General features: G+C 58.7%; 1 protein-coding gene across 3 annotated transcripts in view; it reads left to right on the top strand.

Annotated features, from left to right (window-relative positions):
- The window catches only part of HHIPL1 (HHIP like 1), a 30,410-nt gene extending 9,813 nt beyond the window's left edge, over window positions 1–20,597 (top strand). For all 3 annotated transcript variants that reach the window (XM_023256207.2, XM_045060503.1, XM_023256208.2), the window contains 7 exons: window positions 1,478–1,621; window positions 3,455–3,783; window positions 4,274–4,400; window positions 7,611–7,756; window positions 10,798–10,879; window positions 14,120–14,202; window positions 16,431–20,597. In XM_023256207.2, the coding sequence (XP_023111975.2) occupies window positions 1,478–1,621; window positions 3,455–3,783; window positions 4,274–4,400; window positions 7,611–7,756; window positions 10,798–10,879; window positions 14,120–14,202; window positions 16,431–16,966 (1,447 nt within the window). In that variant the 3' untranslated portion in view covers window positions 16,967–20,597. The remainder of the gene's footprint in view (window positions 1–1,477; window positions 1,622–3,454; window positions 3,784–4,273; window positions 4,401–7,610; window positions 7,757–10,797; window positions 10,880–14,119; window positions 14,203–16,430) is intronic.
- Window positions 20,598–20,820: the final 223 nt, after the last annotated feature.

A 20,820-nucleotide genomic window follows, 5' to 3' on the forward strand; every position in this document is an offset into this window, starting at 1 on the left:
TTGAAAGTATAAAAAGGAGAATGAATCAAATATGCTGGCTCATGTGAGGGCTAATGTAGGTCTTGTCAGGCTGCGTTAATTTTGACTATGAGCATCCTGGCAGCCAGAGCAAAAGGAGAAAACGTAATTCTCATTATCTTATATGAGGCTGTGCAACCAGTTCTCCAAGAGATACCAGGTTGATCACACGGCTCTCGGAGCAGAGAGACAGAGGGACTGAATGGATGTGCTTCACTGGTGACTTTTAGAAAGTGACTCTTGATAAAAATGGAAGGTGGGACACAAAAAACACAGATGAACATACTTCGGAGTGAGTGTTCAGTGAGGGTCCTCTGGGGACCTATCAAGTACCAGCCTAGAACTTGACTCAGGGAGGGACCAGGACCGAGTGGTCATCCTTGCCTGAGTCAGCTGTCAGTCTCCATTCCCAGGGCTGGGATCCCAGCGGGAGGTGGAGGCCTGATGGTCTGAGCTGTCCTTTCCGGGAAGGACTTGGAGGTTGGGTCCCTGTTTTGCTCACCAGGTCACATGTGTTGGCCTCACGTGTGTTGGTTTCAGTGGAAGGTCTTGGTTCTGGAGGCCTGAAGCCCTGGATTCAAGTTACCTGACCTTGTGCCTTGGTTTTTCTTGCCTGTATTAATAAAGGGTCACGAAGTCAGTGACCTGTCCCGGAAAACCTAAGCAGACAGGGCCTTGGCTACAAGGGAGGATCTGGAGGAGGAAAAGGGTGAGGATTAGTAGCTACAAGACACCAGAGGAACAGAAGGGAAAAGTTCTTGGCTTTGCTAAGTTTGCTGCCCGGTACCACGATGTCTGGGTGGACACCCAAGAGTCCGCACTCACGAGCCACTGTTCCTATCCCTGCACCTACCACTTCTGGAGGCAGCACCAGCAGCCAGGGAAGCGTGGCTTCCCCCTGCCTCTTGGTTTCCACTCTCCATTGGCAAACCCCAACCAGAAGCCAGCTGGCTGGCCACGTAGTGGAGGGTTTTCTGCCATGGCAGTAAAGGAAGTTGCCGAGGGGTGAGTTTGTAGTTGAGCACAGCTCACGTCAGCAACCCACCTCTTGGAAGTTATGGTACATAGCAAATGAAGGGGGCGTGTAGAAGAAACCAGTTGTGCCGGTGACTGGGTCGCCAGGGTTGCATAATCGTAACTAGGGGGCTAGCGGTGGGGAGCGGTGAGGAGGCCTGAGTCCTAGTTCCAGCTCGGCTCCCTATGGGCTGTGTGACCTTGGGCCACTTGCTTAACCCCTCTGCGCCTCCAGGTCCCCACTAGCACAATGGAGTGAATCATCCTCGCCCAGACTCCTAGATAGACCCTTCTGAAAGTCACCTGCTGTAAAATGTATGAAAAGTCTTTTCAGCTGGGAAACGGCATCGAAGAGAGAAGAGATTTTATTGCTGTGATCTTCTTTTGTGTTTCTGCTGAGGTTGTTTTTATGTGTGTTCGGCGGGGGTGGCTTATCCCCTTTTAGGATAATCCTGGAGATCGAAGAACCAGCCTCCAACCACAACGGGGGCCAGCTGCTATTTGGGGACGACGGGTACCTGTACATCTTTACTGGTGACGGCGGGATGGCCGGAGACCCCTTTGGCAAATTTGGAAATGCCCAAAACAAGTACGTTCTGCTTTGGGCTGGCTGGTGGGTTGACTTACATACTCTCCTGGAGGAGGGGGGTTACTTCCTCGGCCACACAGTGCAGGGCAGTAGAAAGGGCTTTGGGCCCCAGTTCAGTCTGCAGCTGGGGACTCCTGTCAAGTCGCTTCCACTCCCCAGTTAGAGGGGATGATAATAATCTCCAGGGGAGGCTTGGCATGAGGAGTAGAGGCAATCCTGTGTCTTGAGGACCAGGCACAGAACCCACTTGTCACAGGTGCCTGATAAGTGACATCAGAGAGCCTCTGGGAAGAGGGGCTTTTATTGGAAGGCAGCCCAGCCCTGCTTGAACCAGAGGATGGAAAGAGGTCCTTCCAGGACCAAATGGGGAGTGTGAACTGGCTGGAGCAGGACTGTCTGGGCAGGAGGGCCCCTGCCCCACGGGTCACCCACATGTGGCCTGGAAACCGAGGCATAGTCTTGCTGTCAGGTATCTACTTCGTGGGTTGAGCGGATGGCCTGCCATTATTCCACTTACACACACACACACGCACATACACGCACACACACACACACACACATGCAGTGTAGACGAGGATATCTAGGGCAGCCTCCTCCATTCTCTTAGCTAAACTGACAAAATCTTCTTTAGCCCAGAAAGTAAAAATAGCGAGGGTGATGTTGATTACAGTAATTAAACGTTCATGATTTGTCACTTGCGCTCTCATACGTGACAGTGTAGGAATCACTGAAGCTTTCTCATGTTTGGGATGTGTTTAGAGATGTAGTTGGGAAAATAGAAATTAAGGATTTGTGGATAATTGGACAGAACTTAAAACATTATTTTGCAGCGATGAGTTTGGCCCCCTTCTGTAGTGAAGCCGGCTGCACAGTGTGTGGGCTCAGGAGTGTGATCTGTGGCTTGGTGCTGAGCAGGCTGGAGTGTGTGGAGGGGGGACTCCTTGGGGCAAAACCTAAAAGACCACAATCGGGGATTAAGGGTGGGGCATCTTTGGGTGGGGTTGAAGAAGACCTCATCTTTGAGGTAGGGGTGGTGGGTGTGGAGCGGGGGGGGGGGGGGGGGGAGTGAACTGAACGGGCCCTCGGGCCTGCCTGGCTCTCTGACATGTGGTGGTGCTGCCCGTGATGGCCCGGGGTGTGGGACAGAGAAAGAAAGAGCACCAGCCTCCTATTTCCTGCTGAGATCTGCTGAGGTTTCTCTCCCCTTCCCTGAGCCCTGACCTGTTCTCTTGTGTGATGCTCCTGACTTTGATTGCTGGGTGTTGAAAGAAAACTGTAAATACGAGTCCTTTTTAGGAGTATTTTCACGCCCCCCCCCCACCCCCACAGCCATGTAGGGAGGCAGGAAAGAGGGAGCGCGCTAACCTTACAGTGAGGAGACGGGCGTGGGAAAGTTGGAAAGCGCGTGGTGGCAAAGAGCTTGGGCTTCTGCGCTCCCGCGCTGCCTGGGCTGGATCCCAGCTCTCCCTTTACTAGCGGTGTGGCAAGTGGGCACGTTCTGTGGCCTTTCTGAGCTCAGCTGCCGCGTCTGTAAAAGGGCATCACGGAACTGCTCTCCTTGAGCTGAGGCGTTAGAGGGTATGTATGTATATGCGACGCTTCCCACGCAGCCTGGCCCGTAAGAAGGTGCCAGATAAATGCTGGAGGAGTGAGCGAGGTTACCCAGCTGGTAAGCAGCTAAGGAGGGCTTGAACCAGGGCCCTGGCCCTCCCCCTGTCCCCCTGCCACGTTCCGGGCTGGCCTTGACCTGGCCCCAGCACCCGCCGCCGGGGGCGCCCGAGAGCCCCGGCGCCGGGCGACCCCGAGCCGCGCCTCCTCCCGCCCGGCCCGCAGGTCGGCGCTGCTGGGCAAGGTGCTGCGCATCGACGTGGACCGCAACGAGCGCGGCCCGCTCTACCGCATCCCGCGCGACAACCCGTTCGTGGACGACCCCGCCGCGCGGCCCGAGGTCTACGCGCTGGGCGTGCGCAACATGTGGCGCTGCTCGTTCGACCGCGGCGACCCGGCCACCGGCGCGGGCCGCGGGCGCCTCTTCTGCGGAGACGTGGGCCAGAACAAGTTCGAGGAGGTGGACCTGGTGGAGCGCGGCCGCAACTACGGCTGGCGCGCCCGCGAAGGTTACGAGTGCTACGACCGCAAGCTGTGCGCCAACGCCTCCCTCGGTGACCGCCGTCCCGGACCCTCTCCGCGCCCCCCCCTCCCCCGGGGCCCAACTCCCCGGATCTGCACCCCCAGCCCCCGCCATGGTCGTGCCCGCCGCCTCTCTTGTGCCCCTCCCGCCCCCACCCCGTGTCGCGTGGACACCGCCCCGCGCGCCCCGGGGGACACTGGTCCTGGATCCGTCCCCCACCCCAGGGGATGTGCGCTAGTGCCCTCTCCCTGCCCGGCCGCTCCCCATCCTGGATCTCCCCTTCTTCTCCCTTGCCAGCGCTCCTGGGCTGTTGCTAGCTCTCCCGCCCCGTCCCCTTCCCCCACACCCATGCTCGACTCCCTGCTTTCCCAGGTCTGTAAGGAGCCCCAACTCTGGCCCTCCTGGTGACCTCCCATCCCCTTGCCCCTCCAGACTCAGCCCACCTACCAAACTTCATTGTGAGGGAGGGACTGGCCTCCAGTGAACCCACATGCTCACCCCCAGCTTCCGCCCCCCTGCAGATGATGTCCTGCCGATATTCGCCTACCCGCACAAACTGGGCAAATCGGTCACCGGAGGCTACGTGTACCGGGGCTGTGAGTACCCCAACCTGAACGGCCTCTACATTTTCGGCGATTTTATGAGTGGGTAAGTGGCCCATGGGCTCCTGTGCCCGAGCAGCCCCACTGCCCTGAGTGTCTCCGGCCGCTGCCCCCGCGTTTGTGTAAAAAGCCGAGGGTACAGTGGCAGGGGCATGTGAGTACGTGCAGGTGCGTGCTCCCTACAGCTGCTGTCTGACGGGGACCTTCAAGGGCCAGGCAAGCAGGTCTCTTCCTCTGGGAGGAAGTCTGGAGTTACAGCTCAGGAGACACCCTAACCCGCCCCCTTTTCTCCTGGTTTCTTCCTGAGCTTGGCTGGCTGCCTCAGGCACCACCGTGAGCGCACAGCTCGCCACTAAAGACGGGATGCCTGTTTAGTGCAGACCCATCGGTCTTCCCCTCCCACCTGAGATTCCCGGGCTCCAGGCCTGACAGCAGTCCTGAGGGGCAGAGGTGGAAGGGGGAGGGCATGAACAACTTCCGCACACACTCTGGGCCACCTGGCTTCTGAGGAAACCAGGACCCTCTTCGCTGCACTAACTGACCGGGGCTCCAGGGGGCATTGGCCCAGAAGAGGCCAGAGAGGTCATTCTGCTGGAATGGGGAGGACGGGGCTCCAGCCAGGGTCTGACCATGGGGCCCCTGGAGTCTTGTTGCCCAGTCCTCATGCTCTATGCCAGTGGCATCTCACTCGCCAAGACCCTAAAGGGTGTGTGTGTGTGTGTGTGTGTGTGTGTGTGTGAGCATGGGGTGAGGGTTGGGATATATCAGATTTTGGAGCGAGAAAAGTGAGCATACCTCCTAAGCCTGCTGTGGGTCAGACTCTTTCCCAAGGAGAGCCCATGACCGCCTCATCCTCCCATTGTCCAGAGGAGGAAACTGAGGACCACAGGGCCTCAAGCAAGACATACACCCGGCACAAAGCTTAAAAGTGCTGCTGGGGAGGGGGATGCCTGGCTCAGTTGGAGGGACAGGAAGCTCTTGATCTTGGGGGCGTGAGTTTGAGCCCCACATCGGGTGTAGAGGTTGCTTTAAAAAATAAATGGGGGCGCCTGGGTGGCTCAGTCGGTTAAGTGTTCAACTCTCGGTTTCGACTCAGGTCGTGAGTTTGAGCCCCAAGTCGGGCTCCACGCTGACAGTGCAGAGCCTGCTTGGGATTCTCCCTCTCTCTCTCTCTCTCTCTGCCCCTCCCCAACTCATGCATGCACTCTCCCTCTCTCAAAATAAATAACCTTAAACATTTAACTAAATAAGTACAAAAATTTTTTAAAAATAATTCGTTCCTTTAATTTTATCTTATTTTTAAGTAATCTCTACCCCCAACGTGGGGCTCAAACTCACGACCCCAAGATCAAGAGTGGCATATCTACAGACTGAGCCAGCCGGGTGCCACCCCAAGCAAAGCTTTTTTTTTAAAGTAGAGATTACTTAAGAATAACATCTTTTTTTCAATGAAAATTTATTTATTTTAATTTTTTTAAATGTTTATTTGAGAGAGAGAGAGCGACAGAGCGTGAGCAGAGGAGTGGGAGAGAGAGAGAGAGAGAGAGAGAGAGAGAGAGAGAGAGAGACACACACAGAATCCAAAGCAGGCTCTAGGCTCCAAGCTGTCAGCACAGAGCCCGACATGGCCTTGAACTCACCAATGGCCAGATCATGACCTGAGCCGAAGTCAGACACTTAACCGACTGAGCCACCCAGGAGCCCTTTATTTATTTTTCAGACAGAGAGAGAGAGAGAGAGTGCGTGCATGCACGAGTTGGGGTGGGGCAGAGGGAGAGACAGAGGGAGAGGGAGAATCCTGGGCAGGCTCCACACTCAGTGCCGAGCCTGACACAGGGCTCGATCCCACAACCCTGGGATCGTGACTGACCTGAGCCAAAATCAAGAGTTGGACACTGTATTGACTGAGCCACCCAGACACCCCAAGAATAAAAGCTTAAAAAAAAAAAAAAGTGTAGCTGAGGTGGCTTGGGTCTGATCCTGGCCCGCCTGCCTATTAGCTGTGTGACCTTAAGCCAGTGACTTCACCTCTCTGTGCTTCAGTTTCCTCATCTGTAAAATGGAGATGAGAATAGTAGTTGCTTCCTAGGGTTTGGGGACCGAATCAGTTAATACGCGGCACTTAGAATCTAGTATCCGCTCACTATTTGGTGGCTCTTACTTCCCACCCTGGCCTCTCCACCTGAGGGCAGCTAAACAGGGTTCCCCAGGAGTAGAAATAAAGAAATAAGGAAGCCTGAGGCTGGCCAGAGAATTGTCACCTCTTGCAGGCTGCTGACCCGAGGTTGGTTTGTGTCAGCCCCCGCACCGACCCTGACCTGGGCCTCTGGATGCTGGATCCTCTCCAAGCTCCGCCCCTTCCTTAGGATCCTCTTCTGCCACTCAGCTTTCCCGCGAAGCCTCTGTTTCTCTGTCTGAGTCTCCTTTCTCCCGTCTGCTGTCCCCCAAGAGCGTCCAAGTCTCTTCGGATGTGTGTGCGACCACACACGTTCCACTAATTTTGCCAGCCTTTCCCAAGCCCTTCTGCTGAATCAGGGGGAGGGCAACAGGGCTGAAATTCCCTTGCGCCCCAGTCAGGGAGACAGGCCCACGCCGGGTCCACTCGAGTGCAGCCTCAGACAGCCCGTGTGCAGTGCTGGGGGAGCCCGGCGCAGGGGCAGTCAGGAGGGCTTCCTGGAGGAGGGCATGTCCAAGCAGGGCCTGGTGATGGACGGGGGGAGAAGGGAGTAAGGGGCAAGATCAGCATATTCTGAAGATGCCCAAGCGTCTCCAAAGTGGAGGCGGCTCCAGAGTATGTACAAACTTACGGCCACCAGGCATGGAGGATTCCGAGGCTCTTGACCGCAGGTCACTGGGTGGGGCTAAGCTGAGGGGGGGCAGGGGACAGGTTTGTCCCCTGGTGCATAGTACGTGCCCAGTGAAGAATGTGGCGGGGCCCGCTTTATGAGATCCTAACTGCTAGACCACCAGGGAGCATGGAGGGCCAGCCTTATGGACGTGCAGCCTGTGCGGATGCACAGACCTCACGCTCGGAAGGGCCCACGCTTGACCGCACAGCGGTCAAGTTCTGCTCTCACTGTATTGAGATACTTGGTAGTTTTTGAACAAGGGATCCTGTATGCTGATTTTACACCGGATCCCGCAAATGACGTATGGTCCCTGTTGCGTGAATAGTACGAGTGGCTGGAGGGATTGTGGGTTGGGTTCCCCCGGGCAGCACGCCAGCCAGGACCCTGCAGCTCATCCTTCTTTGCAGGCGTCTGATGTCCCTCCGAGAGAACCTGGAGACGGGCCAGTGGCGCTACAGTGAGATCTGCATGGGTCGAGGCCAGACCTGTGCGTTCCCAGGCCTCATTAACAACTACCACCCTCATATCATCTCCTTTGCAGAGGACGAAGCTGGTGAGCGCTCCTGAGGCCCTGAGGCCTCTCTGTCCAGGCCGCAGGCCCCGGACTGATCCCCCCGCACCCCCACCCCGTGGGTCCTCTGGGCCCGGGATTCCAGGGACGGGGTCTCGGGCCTGAAATCCCCTTCAGGCTGGGGAGCGAGTGTGCAGTGGCCTGAGACCTTGCCGGGACATCAGTCCCCACCAGCCCGAGCTTCTTTCTCCCCATCCGGAAGATGGGAACAGTGTCCCTGACCCCGCTTCTCCCTGCAAGGCCGCTTCTAGGCTGCAAATAATGATGTGGAGTGAGCAGACCGGGAAGGGGTTTATGATGGTGGAAATGCAGGCTGGCGGGGGTGGGGGGGGGACTGTGTTCCAGACCTCTACCACCCTGGGTTCGTGAAGACCCAAGAAATCTGGACTGTAAAATTAAGCCACACAGTCTTCAGAAGGTGGGTGGACACCGCCCTCTTGAACACCCTTTGTGGATACTCTTGTTAGTGGGTTCCCATTCAGGCTCTTGCATTTTCAATGCAAGGAACAGGGAGGGAGGGGAGAGGATGAGGGGCCATGGAGGCTGGATCCTGCTCCAGCCTCCTGCCTTTGTCCTTGGCCCCGATTGTCCCTGGACAAAAGCTGAGGGGCCCCCAGTGGGGCCTGGGGGATGCTTGGCAGGGTTGCTAGGCAACGCCCACCCAGGGACCTTTGGAGGGGTATCCCCTGCAGGGCCCAGGGCCCAGAGCCCCCAGGCCTAAGTCTGGGAAACCTTTGTTGGATGACACCCGTCACAGTCTAAATTTTCAAAAGGGCAGCCCCAGCCCCCCACTGCCCTCCCAAACCCACTGGACCTTGAAAGCCTTTTCTTTCGGCCAGTAGGGGGTTAATGTGTTTTGGAAGGAGGGGCGCCCTCCCCCCCCCCACCGGAGCAGGACTTGGAAGGTGCAGTTTCCAAGGGGCCCTTGTTCAGCCCTCTGAGTGACACCAAGTAATGGAGAGCCGGGAGGAGGCTCCTCTAAACCACACGGCCCGGGGGCAGCACACTGGTGAGCTCAGGAGGGCGACCCCTGGAAGGCACAGAGCCCTGGGGTCCAACACAGACAGTCCTTCCCCAGCCCCGGGCTCAGGCTCCTACCTCTCCAGTTGTTCTCCTGACATTTGCAAATTGGCCACAGGGACCTCTGCTGGCCTGGGGTTCTCCGGGACAGTCCACACAGCAGAGAGAAGAGGGCAGTGTGGCCCTGGGTAGGGCGCCGGTGGGGGCTGTGGCTCCCAGCAGACCAGGCTGACAGGCCAAGGAGTGTGCCTGGTCCAAGCCCATCACCTTACAGAGGTGGGGGTGGGGGGACTGTACCCAGCCTGGCCCCCAGAGGCCTCCCAGGGCCTTGAGCTCAAGCTTGGTCAGCCAAAGGAAGACTGACCTTGGAAAAGAGCATTCCAGAAGGAGGCAGCGGCATGTGCAGGGAGACCCGAGTCACTCCCAGGGCCTGGAGTGTAGGTGTGAGGGCTGCACAGCCAGGGAGGAGACAGGGGCTCTCAGGGGCCACTCTTCAGAAAGAGGCCCAGAGAGGGAAGTCACAGCCCAAGGCTGCACAGCAAATCCATACCTATGACATGGGTTCTCTCCAGCAGGGGCTGTCCTCCTGGGGTACGGTTGCATCATCACCTTGGGGACCTATTTACCACCCCAACCCCACCAAAGCAGGGCTGGTGCTCCTGGGGGCAGGGTGTCAGAGGCCATTGAGCACTCAGCATCCTGCCCTCCCCAGCCCCAGGCTCCCCACCACAGCTGGGTCTACCCCAGTTACACAAGTTGCTCCCCCCCCCCCCCCACTGCAAGCGTCTTCCCCTTTGTGGAATTCCCTGGGTTTCTTGGGCCTTGATTCTCAGACCCCACCCCCATGCAGCCCTCCCTGACTGCATCTGTCCCCACAAATATGCCTTCCTCTGAGTTCTCACCTCTCTGTCCAACTTAGTGGTTCCTTGGGGACCACCCCCATCCTTGGGAGAACTCTTCACTGTACTCTTCCAATGACAGAAGTATTAGCATGGCTGAACTGTCCCATTGAATCACAACGTGGGCTGTGTCTGGGCCTCCCAGCCCCCATGTGTCCTACAGTGATGAAGGAGGACTTGGGGGCAGCAGACATTCCTGAGTTCCAGGCCTGGCTTAACCACTCACCAGCTGTGTGACTTTGGACAAGTCGCTTAACCTCTCTGAGCCTCTCGTTTTCTCATCTGTAAGGTGGGAACGATGAAGCCTATTTCCTGGGCATTGGTGCCTCTGGCAGCAAGAACCAGGGGGCGGGATGAGGGTGAGGACAGAAAGAACTCACATTTGCTCAGAGTATCCAGGTGCTCATAACTCTCAGGGGCCCCGAGAGGTCGAGGAAACTGAGGCTCCAAGTGGGGCTGTCCCTGAGCTATAGGCGCGCACATGGGGCTCAGCGCAGGAGCCCTGCCCCCCACTTCAAGCGTGGACTCTTCTGCCCCTGCCACCTGCCTGGGAGATGCCTGCTGGTCAGTGGAGAGAGACTCTAGTCTCCAGGACTTGGCAGGACCCGGATCCTGAGGATGACAATAATAGCAACAGTGACAATAGCTAATATCGATTGAGCATTTAGTCGGTGCTCTTTGAATCCTTATTATAGCCCTAGGATCCCCTACGTCCCATGTTGGGGATAAGGAAGCCGGGGCTCAAAGGGCCACATGTGCCAACAGTAAGCAGCAAGCAGTTGGCTGGGGAGCTGGGCTGTGGCCCCTCCCTGTGCCCAGGTGGTGCTGTGCATGAAGCCAGGCGGGGACCAGGGTGGGGCTGGGTCCCCAGGGAGGAGGCAAGACGGTGGGTCGGTCCCGGCAGAGCCGCCCGCAGCCCCGGAGACTGCTGTAGACTGCTCTCTTTCCCAGCCTCTGGTTCCTGCAGACCTGGAAGGCCCCTGGCACGGCTCTCTGGGGTCGGGGTCCGTGTCAGAGCCTGAGAGGAGCCGGGGGGCGGGGGGGGGCCGGTCGGGACCGTATCCCAGGCCGTGTTCTCACTCCTGGCCTGGTTTCTCGCCCAAGGGGAGCTGTACTTCATGTCAACGGGCGTGCCGAGCGCCGCAGCGGCCCGTGGGGTTGTCTACAAAGTGATCGACCCTTCCAGGTGAGCCCCGCCCACGGCACTGCCTGGGCTCCTGCTGTCTGCCAGGGGTCCTCGCCTCCATTGCCTTCTTTTCCTCTCTGCCACCCCCTGGGGGCGGGGGGTGGGTGGGTATCACTCATAGCCCCATTTTTCAGAAGGGAGCACTGAGACCCAGAGAAGGGAAGTGACTGGCCAAGCCCATAGTGCTGGTGAGGGGCAGACCCAGGACTCAAAACTGGATATGCCACCTCGAATCCAGCTCTGCTCACGCCCCAACCCTGGACTTTCTCCTCTCTGACATGCCCCTCACTCCTCGGCCAGCCCACCCCCGCGCCACCCGACAGGCCCCCAGCCCCTGACTTCCCTCTGAGATACCCTGATGCCCGCCTGTCCCCACCGCAAGGCTGCCCTCCCACCTTCCCTTGGGGAAACCAAGCCACTGGCTACTGTGTGGAACCTGCTGGAGCTTTCAGAACACCTCCCTGACCCTCCCCCTGCCCGTCTCTGTTTTGCTTCTGCATGGAAAGCCACTGATTTGGTGCCGGGCGGTGTTCTGACTCCTTCCCCGTGAAGCTCACTGACTTCTCAGCTGCTTAGTTTGCAGGGATAGAAGTCACGTAAAGTCGAGTGCCCGGGGTCCAGCCAGAGCCAGAGCTGGGGTTGGGACGAGGCAGCTGGCTCTGGAGCCCTGCCCCGACCCCTCCGCTGCACAGCCCCACCCTTCGCCTCAGGCCTCACTGCCTCCAAGGATCCTTTCCCTCCAGGCTTGGTCGGGGGCTCCCCTAGGCTCTCGCCACTCAGACCCCTAATCTGTACTCTCTCCCTGGCCCTGGAGTCTCCAGGGCTAAGACTGTCGTCTTCACTATTTCAAAGTCGGCGCTGGCCCTGGGCCTGGCCTGCAGCATAGAGCAGAGACCCAGGCACGCCTGATGAATGATGGTGATCTTTCTTCAGCCCCTTCTCCGCCCTTAGAGTTTTGCTTCTCAGTCGGCCTCCATTCTGCCCCTGGGCCAGCTGCCCCTGCCGTGTGCCCGGCTGGTGCTCACCCCCCCCCCCCCCCCAGCACACAGCCTCAGGTGCTCTCGAAGCATCCGGTCACGTGTGGCAGACCCCGGCACAGACAGTCACCCTGACCTTTGAAACACTCTGGTTTTGGAAAAATCCTGAAAAACATCATCGCACTTTAAAAAAAATAATTAAAAAAAAATTAGAGTAGGCTTAGATTTCCAGACAAATTGCAAAGATAGTTCAGAATTTCCCACACACCCCTCGCCTGATGTCCTCTGTCGTAAACATCTTGCATCATCAGGGTCGCAGTGCATGAACCGATATCGGCACATTGCTATTAATTAAAGGGTTTCTCTGGATTTCCCCTGCTGTCCCTTTGCCGCTCCAGGATCCTGTCCAGAATGCCATGTTACGCTCACCCATCCTGTCTCCTTAGCTTCCTCTGGCCTGTGACAGCCTCCCAGACATTCCTTGTTGACCACACTTTTTTTTTTTTTTTAACACAAATCTATTCGTTCTTGATATCATTATTAGGAAACACAGAAATACTCCCTCCTTTCTTATCTCCTTTCCATTTGCCCCAGGTCTCCTAGGGCTTTATCTGCTAGTTCCAGGACTCACGTCAACGCAAAGGAGCACACGCAAACTTTGCATTTTTCTTTGTTCGTTTTCCCCGCGTTGTATACACATCTCCACCGTGTAACAGCACTCTCCAAAGGATCATTTTTAATGGCTGTGTAATTTGCTGTTGAGTCACTGCGCCATAATTATCTTACCCATTCCTTGGCCATTTAGGTTATTCCCCCCCCCCTTTTTTTAAAGAGTGCTTCTCTAAGGAAATATCACATATATGGAGCATGTCATTCATACCAGAGGCTGCCTCAGACCCGTCATCTTTCGCCACGCAGCGCCCTTTCCTGGTGACGGAGGGAACCCAAGGCTTAGGGAGGTCTCTTGTTCTAGATCTCCTGGAGTAGGGAGCCAGAAACGGGCTAGACTCCTTCCCTTCCCGCCCTCTCCCTCGTCCCTTTTGTGTGTCTCTGTTAGAATGCATGTCTTTCTCTGCACCCACAACGTACTGCCTAGAGGCTCCCTTGCAGAACACGGGGAATGAAGAAATCAGGGGTGGGCGAGTGGGGCAGGGGCATCCAGCACTGCCCCGACACAACGACTGTGGCATTGGGGGGGGGGGTATCTCCCACCTTTAGCAGAACAGAGTTTTTGTTTTCGTTTTTGTTTTTACATGATTTCCTTAAGGAACAAAACCGTGCTGGGCCTGTCTGAAGTGTGTGGGTACTACCTGGGGTTCAGGGCAACAGGAAACCCACCCGCTCTGCAGCTTTGAGAAGCGAGTGTGCCTGGCCGTGCGTCTTCGGTCTCTGGGTGCGGGAAGGCCCATATCCCTCCTCAGTTTCCCTCTTTGGCCAAGCCGGTCTGGAAGTCACCTCGTGTCACATGGCCATTCACCCCTCGGGCTTTCCCCTTGTGCTGCCGGGACCCTATTGAAGTCTGGGCTCACGTGGGCCAGACCCAGAATAGGGCCGGTCCCATTCAGAGAGTCACAGATCGACAGCCAAAAGCTAATTAAAATGGAATCCCATTCCTTCCTTGTGCCCCTCGGGGATGTCAAAGGAGGCCCAATTCATAGCCCTGGCAACCCTTCTCAGACTCTTTTTTTTTTCTCCCAGTCCTCTCAAACCCCACCCTCCAGGGCCCCGGATCCCTCAGCCTCTGGTGCCAGCCCTGAGGCTCTCCCTGGCCCTTTATCTCTAGACCGACCTTACCTTGCCCTCACATGCCGCATCACCAAAATCCAGGAGCCAGAGGGGCAGAGAGAGAGACCCTCCTCAAAGGCTGTGCGGCGTGGGGGCTCCGGTGGGGCTCAGGAATCGGGCTGCGGCTGCAGTTACAGAAGTGGGCTGATCACATTCCCAAGGACAGTTCATGCTCTGAATCCCAAGTGGCCCAGGAAAGCCTGAGCCGCCCGCCCCTGTGCTCTCGGAGCAGAGGCCGAGCGGGCCCTTGGCAGGATCTCTGTCCCGGGGTTGGGCTCCTAGAGCCTGGGGCACGCAGGCTGCCACGGGCCACACCGCAGGTGCCTCCACAGATGGCCCCCATTGATACTGTCCACACCTGCCTGGGCCTGGCCGCGCAACCTGCCTGGCTGCAGGGGGAGAGCGGGTGGCAGAGGGACATGCTCGGGGCGGGCTCCCCGGGCGGGGGCGGCGCTCATGACCTCCTGTGTGTCGGCAGACGGGCACCACCCGGCACGTGCCAGATCCAGCCTTCCCGGGTGAAGGTGAGGAGCCGCCTCATCCGTTTCGTGCCCAAAGAAAGTAAGTGTCCACACGGCGAGGGAGGGAAGCTCCTGTAGCCCGTAGCGGCTGGGTGGAGGGTCCTTCCAGCTGGCCCTGGATGCCCTTCCTGGGCCCCTGTGCCTAGCACTGGGAGTGGCACACATCAGACACTCAGTTAAAGCTGATGGAGCTCTTTAAACCCAGGTCATGGGTAAGTGGCCTCAAGGGGGCAGGGAACAGGGAGAGACGGCGGGCGCCAGGCCAGGTGCACTCAGAGCTCTTGGGGGCAGAGACAGTGGGTCGATCTGCAGGGGAGCAAGACTGGAACGAGTCATTTCAGGTGCAAGAGCCCCAGGAGAGGGGGCATTTGCCTGGGGCCGCCATAGGATGGTTCCGTTGTGACCAGCTCGGTGGAGAGGGAGGTGGGTGCAAACCCATGACCTGAGGGCCAGCCAAGGCCACGGATGATGGTCCCTGGGGGCCAACTGAAAGGGTATGCCTGAAGAGGGGTCTTATCCCCGGGGCCCCAGCTAGGTGGGAACACAGACCAGGTCTGCCAGACCATCCATTCTTAAGAGAAGCAGGAAAAATGCACCCATCCATCCCTCCATCCATTTGCTTACCACATACGTGCTTCATGCTGGGGACATACCGCTGAGGAAGACAGACACGGTCCCTGCCTGCTCGGGTGGTTATATACGATCTCCCCATTTGCAAATTTGGGCAACTCTGGTTCGAAATTTAAAAAATCGCCCTGCAGGCCAAAGGAAATACTTCAGTGGGCCAAGTGTGCCCAACAGATAGATCACCAGTGGGTGGGCTGAGGGATAGGGGGGCAGGAAGAGGGGGCGTGCTCGACACCTGGCAGTTGGGGGTGGCCAGCCCTGAGGAGGCGGTGCCCCCAGGAGAGGAAAGTTGGGGGAAGGAATGAGCTCAGTGTTTTGGGACGTTCATTTTAGCGGCAGCTGGTTCCAGGCCTTGGCGGGTTTTCCATTCATTCAGCAGTTTCTGGCACTTTCTATAGTTACCCATTCGGTGCTGGATGCTGGGGCCACAGGAGAAGGCAGACCGGGCCCTGTCCTGGCTGAGACCGACAGAGAAGTCACTTATGGCCCCAGGGCCTTTACAGAAGTGTGTGCCAGCTGCCATGGGGACCCAGAGCAGTGCAAGACTGGGGTGGGGGTGGGGGGTTCCTGGAGGCTGAGGGTTGGGGCCTGGAATGACGAGGAAGGTCCGCTGGAGGTGGGGTGGGGGCGCAGTCTAGGCAGCGGGGACCGGCAAGAGCCAAAGCAGAAGCGAGGCAGCCTGGGGGCCGGAAGTCCTTCCCTGCGGGTGGCCTGGGGGCCAGTGTGCAGGGAGGGAAGCGTCTGGCCCATGTCGCTGGGCTCCTGGCCCTGACCTGCACGTGGCCTCGAATTAAGACCCTTTCTCAGCCTTCATCTCAGCTGAGGTGGGGAGGTTTAGGGTTTGGACTGGTGGCCCTGGGATCCCTCCCCGTAGTAATGGCGTAGTCTGGGAGTGCCGTCTCTCCTGGCAGCGTCTCATGGAGGGTGAGGTTTATCTCTGTGGCCGACCAGGGCCAAGTGTGAGGGCCACGTGCTGCAGGGACGCAGGGAGTCGCCCGCCTCAGCTCCCCACGCCTACTGTATCCAGGCCCCGTGTTGGGGTAGATGGCCAGGGTACCCTGCCCTGGACCCCAGCTCTGGTCAGTGTGGGCCCCAGCCCCCAGCCAGCAGCCTGGAGGAGAGAACTTCACGTTGGAGGCCCTGCGCCCTCCAGTTCCCGTCCTGCCCGTCTGCCTTAGATGAGATAGATCCTCACTTTCTTCTCATCGGTGGGCGTCAGCGTCCTCACCCCTACGCAGGAGATTGGAACCAGAAAGAGTCACTTGCCCGAGAAGCCCTCCCAGACACTCCTTCCCCTCCACGGGGCTCACGAGTTAACAGCGTGAGGGTCTGTCTCGCGTCCCTGCTCCCAGACTAGAGACTCCCAGAAGGCCAAGACTAGGGCAAGGCGGGGAGACCCCAGTAGCAGACTGGCGTAAGCCAGCTGCCAGCTAGTGTGCACAGAATGAAGAAGCACCTCACACCCAGCTCCAGGCTGGCACCTCCAAGAGGTACCCCATCCTCAGGGTCAGAGCCCAGGGCAGAATGAGAACATTTTCCCCTTGTGAGGGGTGGAGGGGGGCAGTGTGCATTCCTGGGTGGAGAGCAGGGGTGGTGTGGGCAGCTGGGGTCCCTCTGACCGCACGCTCTTCCTCTGCGCAGAGTTCATCCGGAGGGAGGAGAGCACCCCACGGCCCACAGCGCGTGCACCCACCAAGGCGCCCCGCCGCAGCCGCCCCACGGCCGCTCGGCCCGCGCCCACCCCGCGGCCCGCGCGGCCCACTCGGCGGCCGGGGGGCCGGAGGGGCGGCGGGCGGCGGCGGGGGCGACCGGGCACGGCTGACCCCGCGCCCTCGAACGGCGCCGTGCGCCTGGTGCGGCCCGCGGGCCTGAGTCCCGGCCGCGGGCGCGTGGAGGTGTTCGCGGGTGGCCGCTGGGGCACCGTGTGCGACGACGCCTGGGACACCAAGGCCGCCGCCGTCGTGTGCCGCCAGCTGGGCTTTGCGCACGCCGTGCGGGCCACCAAGCGCGCGGAGTTCGGCGAGGGCCACGGGCTGCCCATCCTCCTGGACGACGTGCGCTGCGCGGGCGGCGAGCGCAACCTGCTGGAGTGCACGCACGCCGCCGTGGGCACGCACAACTGCGGGCACCAGGAGGACGCGGGCGTCGTGTGCAGCCACCAGGACCCTGACCTGTAGGCGAGCACCTGCCGGCCGGCCAGGCCACCTCCTTCCCGCCGGGGCCCGGCAGGGCTCCTCCGCCCTGAGCGCGCCAGGTGCGTGCCAGGTGCGCGCCCGAGTCTGGAGGCGGAGGGGGCCCATCTGTAACGCTGTCCTGCGGCCCCGTGTGAGGTGTGTGCGGGGCTCATGCGGGCTCTGTGTCCCTGCCTGTGTGTCTTCTGCAGACCAGAAGCCACAGCGTGTTGGGGTCTGTGTGCTCATGGGCCCCAGGTGTTCTTTCCTTACTCCCAGACATCTCAGGCATGTGCAGGAACACAGTCGGGCCCTGGACCCTGAGCACTGAGGGCTACTACTCTTCAAGGGCAGACATGGCCCTTGGCCGAGTTAACAGAGGCACAGCTGGCAGACCGAGGGAGGGGACCAGGCCTGTCCGGCCCAGGGCTGGAGTGGAAGGCCCTGGACCATCTGGAGCATAGCCTGAGAACCCGTGGCCCAGCAGTCAGAGGTGCCCAAGAGAACAGGAAGGCAGTGGGGCCAAGGGAAGGTATTAGACCAATGGGTCTGGGCTGACCCGTGGGCCATGGCATCTGAGTGAGGGTCAGGCTGCCTAGGGGGAGGTGAGCGCCTGGGGAGGGGGTACTGGATGACCTCTGGGAGAAGCCTTCTGGTCATCTTGGGCTTCATTGTCATGCTGAGTCTATGTGGGTGCTCTGGGGACAGTGCTGGGTCCCCTGGCCCTGAGACCTGACTCTCCAGTGCTCACTGGGACAGAAGCCACCCATCTGGCCACTCCAAGCACCACGGCCCCCAGCGAGTGAGTGAGGCATCAGGATTCTCCACTTTAAAGGCCGTATCGGGGGCGCTGGAGCCACTTCGGTCATCTCCATCCCCACACGGCTCAGTGAAATCCCAGGGACCCCCGATTCCTCCAGCGGTTTCCCCCAGGAGTCCAGAAAGACTACTGATGCTCTGTCACCCAAAGCTGTGCCAACAACGTCACTGTTTACAACCCCCTTCCTGCCTCTTCTCTCTGATCCATGCTGCCTGGGATCTGGAGGTGGGGACGGAGGAGGGGGGCTGGTGGAAGTTCCTTTGCCCATTAAGTCCCTCCCCCCCCCCAGCCGCTCCATGCAGGTCTGTCAAGGCTTGTCAAGTGTAGTTGGGCATAGCCTCTGTTGGGGGGTGGGGGCGCAGAGAGAGCAAGCAGATGGTCACTGGGCAGTGAGGACAGGATAGAGCCCATGTCAGGGCCTGTTGGGGCTCTGGGTGGGTCATCCCAGCCCAACCTGTCCATCCATTATCCTGAGAGTTGAGCTGGCACAGGGGTGGTTGTGCCCAGCAGAGGAAAAGGTACAGGCAAGGCTGGGGCGTGCCTCCTGGCTGCTCCCTGACACTGAGTGCGGAATCCGGGACGGCATACGAAAGCTCAGGGTCACCTCCGGGACTCCTCATACCTCTGCCTTGAGTGGGGTTGGCAAGGGCCCTGGGCCCTGGCCGCTTGCCTGGCCCTGTTGAGCCCTGCCTGGAAACCATAGCCCCTGCCGTTGAGTGTGGCCCGTGTGCTGGGCACCATTGTCCAGATGGCACAGTATGTGGGAACTCATTTGAGCCTTTGAACGGCACTCTTCTCCTCATCATTTTACGGGTGGAGAAACTGAGGCGCACAGCCAGGGAGGGGAGAAGCCAGATGAGAGCACACGCAGCCTAGCTCTTGCACCTGCTGGTACCCTAACCGTTGCACCCTCTGGCTCCAGTGCTGCCAGGCCAAGGGCGATGCAGCTTGGCCCAGGGGTGTTCCTGCCCGCCGTGGGCCATCAGCCTCCTCCCACTGCCCAGCGGTGGCTGACGGGTATCTTCCGCAGTCGTGGGGACATTCCGAACAGTGCTAGGAGCTGGGAGGGTCATTGGGGACTATTCAGGCCGAACAAGCCTGGGGGGCTGAGTGTCTTAGGCCTGTCCCAGATGGGGCTGAGCTGAGACTAGAGCCCAGGGAAGCTGGGGGGCCCTCAGAGCAGGGTGGCCCCATGGCCCTCCCCAGTTGGGCAACCAGAGCTGTTTTTCCCCAAGCCTGGAATTGGGGGCGGGTGGCTCGAAGCAGCCTCTTCCTGGGGCTCCTCCACACTCTGCCCCTCCCCACCCTGTTGAGCCCCCTTTTCATTCCAAGGCCTGAAGGCCAGGATGCCACCAGGTGTGGCCTGGGAAGTGGGGTGCAGGTGACAGGGGGCATCTCCCATTGTACCTCAGCAGTGGCAGCCTGGTGCCACCATCTGGGGCTCCTGGTACCTTCCGCAAGTGGTGGAGCGGTCCAGCCCTCAGCGGGGCCCCGAGTGTCACTGTTGTTTGTGGGACAACTGGGCGCAGCCCCAGGCCCTTCCGCGCCTCTGGATGGGGTGCTGCCCCCCTCCGGTCCCCCACCTCGTGACCCCCTCAGGCTCCAAACAAGGCTTAGGCTTCAGCCTGACTCCCAGCAAGGAGGTTGACACAGGCACACCGCTCCTTAAGTAGTAATACAGGCGGGTGGCTGACGTTTGCTGAGCACCTACTATGTGCCAGGCACCGTTTAAAAGTTTTACTTAATATTCAGTCATTCGATCCTCATGTTAACTTTACGAGGCGGGTGTTATGGTCACCTTCCATTGTACAGATGTGGAAACCAAGGCCCAGTGAGGCTTCGTTACTTGCCGAATGTCATACGGCCAACATTAGAAACCAGGCAGTAGGGCTCTGGGGGCGGTCACGCTGCTGCCTAAAGAGCCTTGAATTCAGTGTCTCCCCCACCTCCCCTTGGCCCCTGGCATCGTGCAGATGGGGACACAAGGCCAGAGAGAGGCAGAGCCGGGTTCCGACTCCCTGTCCAGTGCTCCTTTTACTCCACTGCCTACGGCTGGCTGCGGAAGGGGTGTTCCCAAGTGACTCTGTCCCCAGGGACTTTGCTCCTGCCTCAGAGTCCTCCTGGTCTCTGGGATAAGGGCTGACCCCAGGGGTCAAGGCTCCCTCTGTTCCCTATCAGCCTCTGCCATCACCCCCTCTAATTGGGTCGGCAGTTAGAGTGCTCTCTCGGAACATGGTCCAGAGAGGGGCTGCTACAGCCCAAGTATCACACAGCTTAGTTCTCGAGTCCCTGGAGCCCAATGCTGCAGGGACATTCCAGGTGTGGCTGAGCACCCCTGATGGGGCCTCGTTTGTTCCTTGTTTACCTGCATCCCTCTCACAAAGCCCCAGCCAGGCCAGGGCGTTCGTCCCGTGTTCAGAGGACAGCCACTTCAGACCTGCATCTCCCTCAACAATTCCCGCTGGGAAACCACTTCCTGTCTGGCATTCTCAAACTTGAGCAGAAACACTTGTGGGGCTGGTTAAAACACAGGTTGCTGGGGGCCCATCAGAGTTCTTGACTCCATAAATCTCAGTGGGGCTGAGCATTTGCATTGTGACCCCGGCTGATGCTGAAGCTGCTGGCTTAGGGGCCATACTTTGAGAACCACTGTCTGCAGGGCTGTCCAATACTATGCAACCATAATTTAAAATTGTCTAGTAGCCATGTTAAATAAGTAAAACGAAATCGGTGAAGTGAATTTTAATAATATATTTTCTTTAATGCAGCATATTCAAAAATGATCATGTAACAGTTAATATAAAAATATTAATGAGATTTTTAAAGCATTTTTTATATCCAATCAACCCAGCGTCTACACACACAGAACATATTAACTTGGACTAGCCATGTTTTTTTTTTCTTTTATGTTTACTGTTTATCTTGAGAGAGAGAAAGGAGAGAGCACATGTGTGTGTGTGTGGGGGGGGGGGCAGAGAGAAAGAAGAGAATCCCAAGCAGGCTCCACGCTGTCAGCACAGAGCTGGACGTGGGGCTTGAT

The sequence above is a fragment of the Felis catus genome, chromosome B3 (assembly GCF_018350175.1).
Source record: "Felis catus isolate Fca126 chromosome B3, F.catus_Fca126_mat1.0, whole genome shotgun sequence".
In the NCBI taxonomy this organism is placed as follows: domain Eukaryota; kingdom Metazoa; phylum Chordata; class Mammalia; order Carnivora; family Felidae; genus Felis; species Felis catus.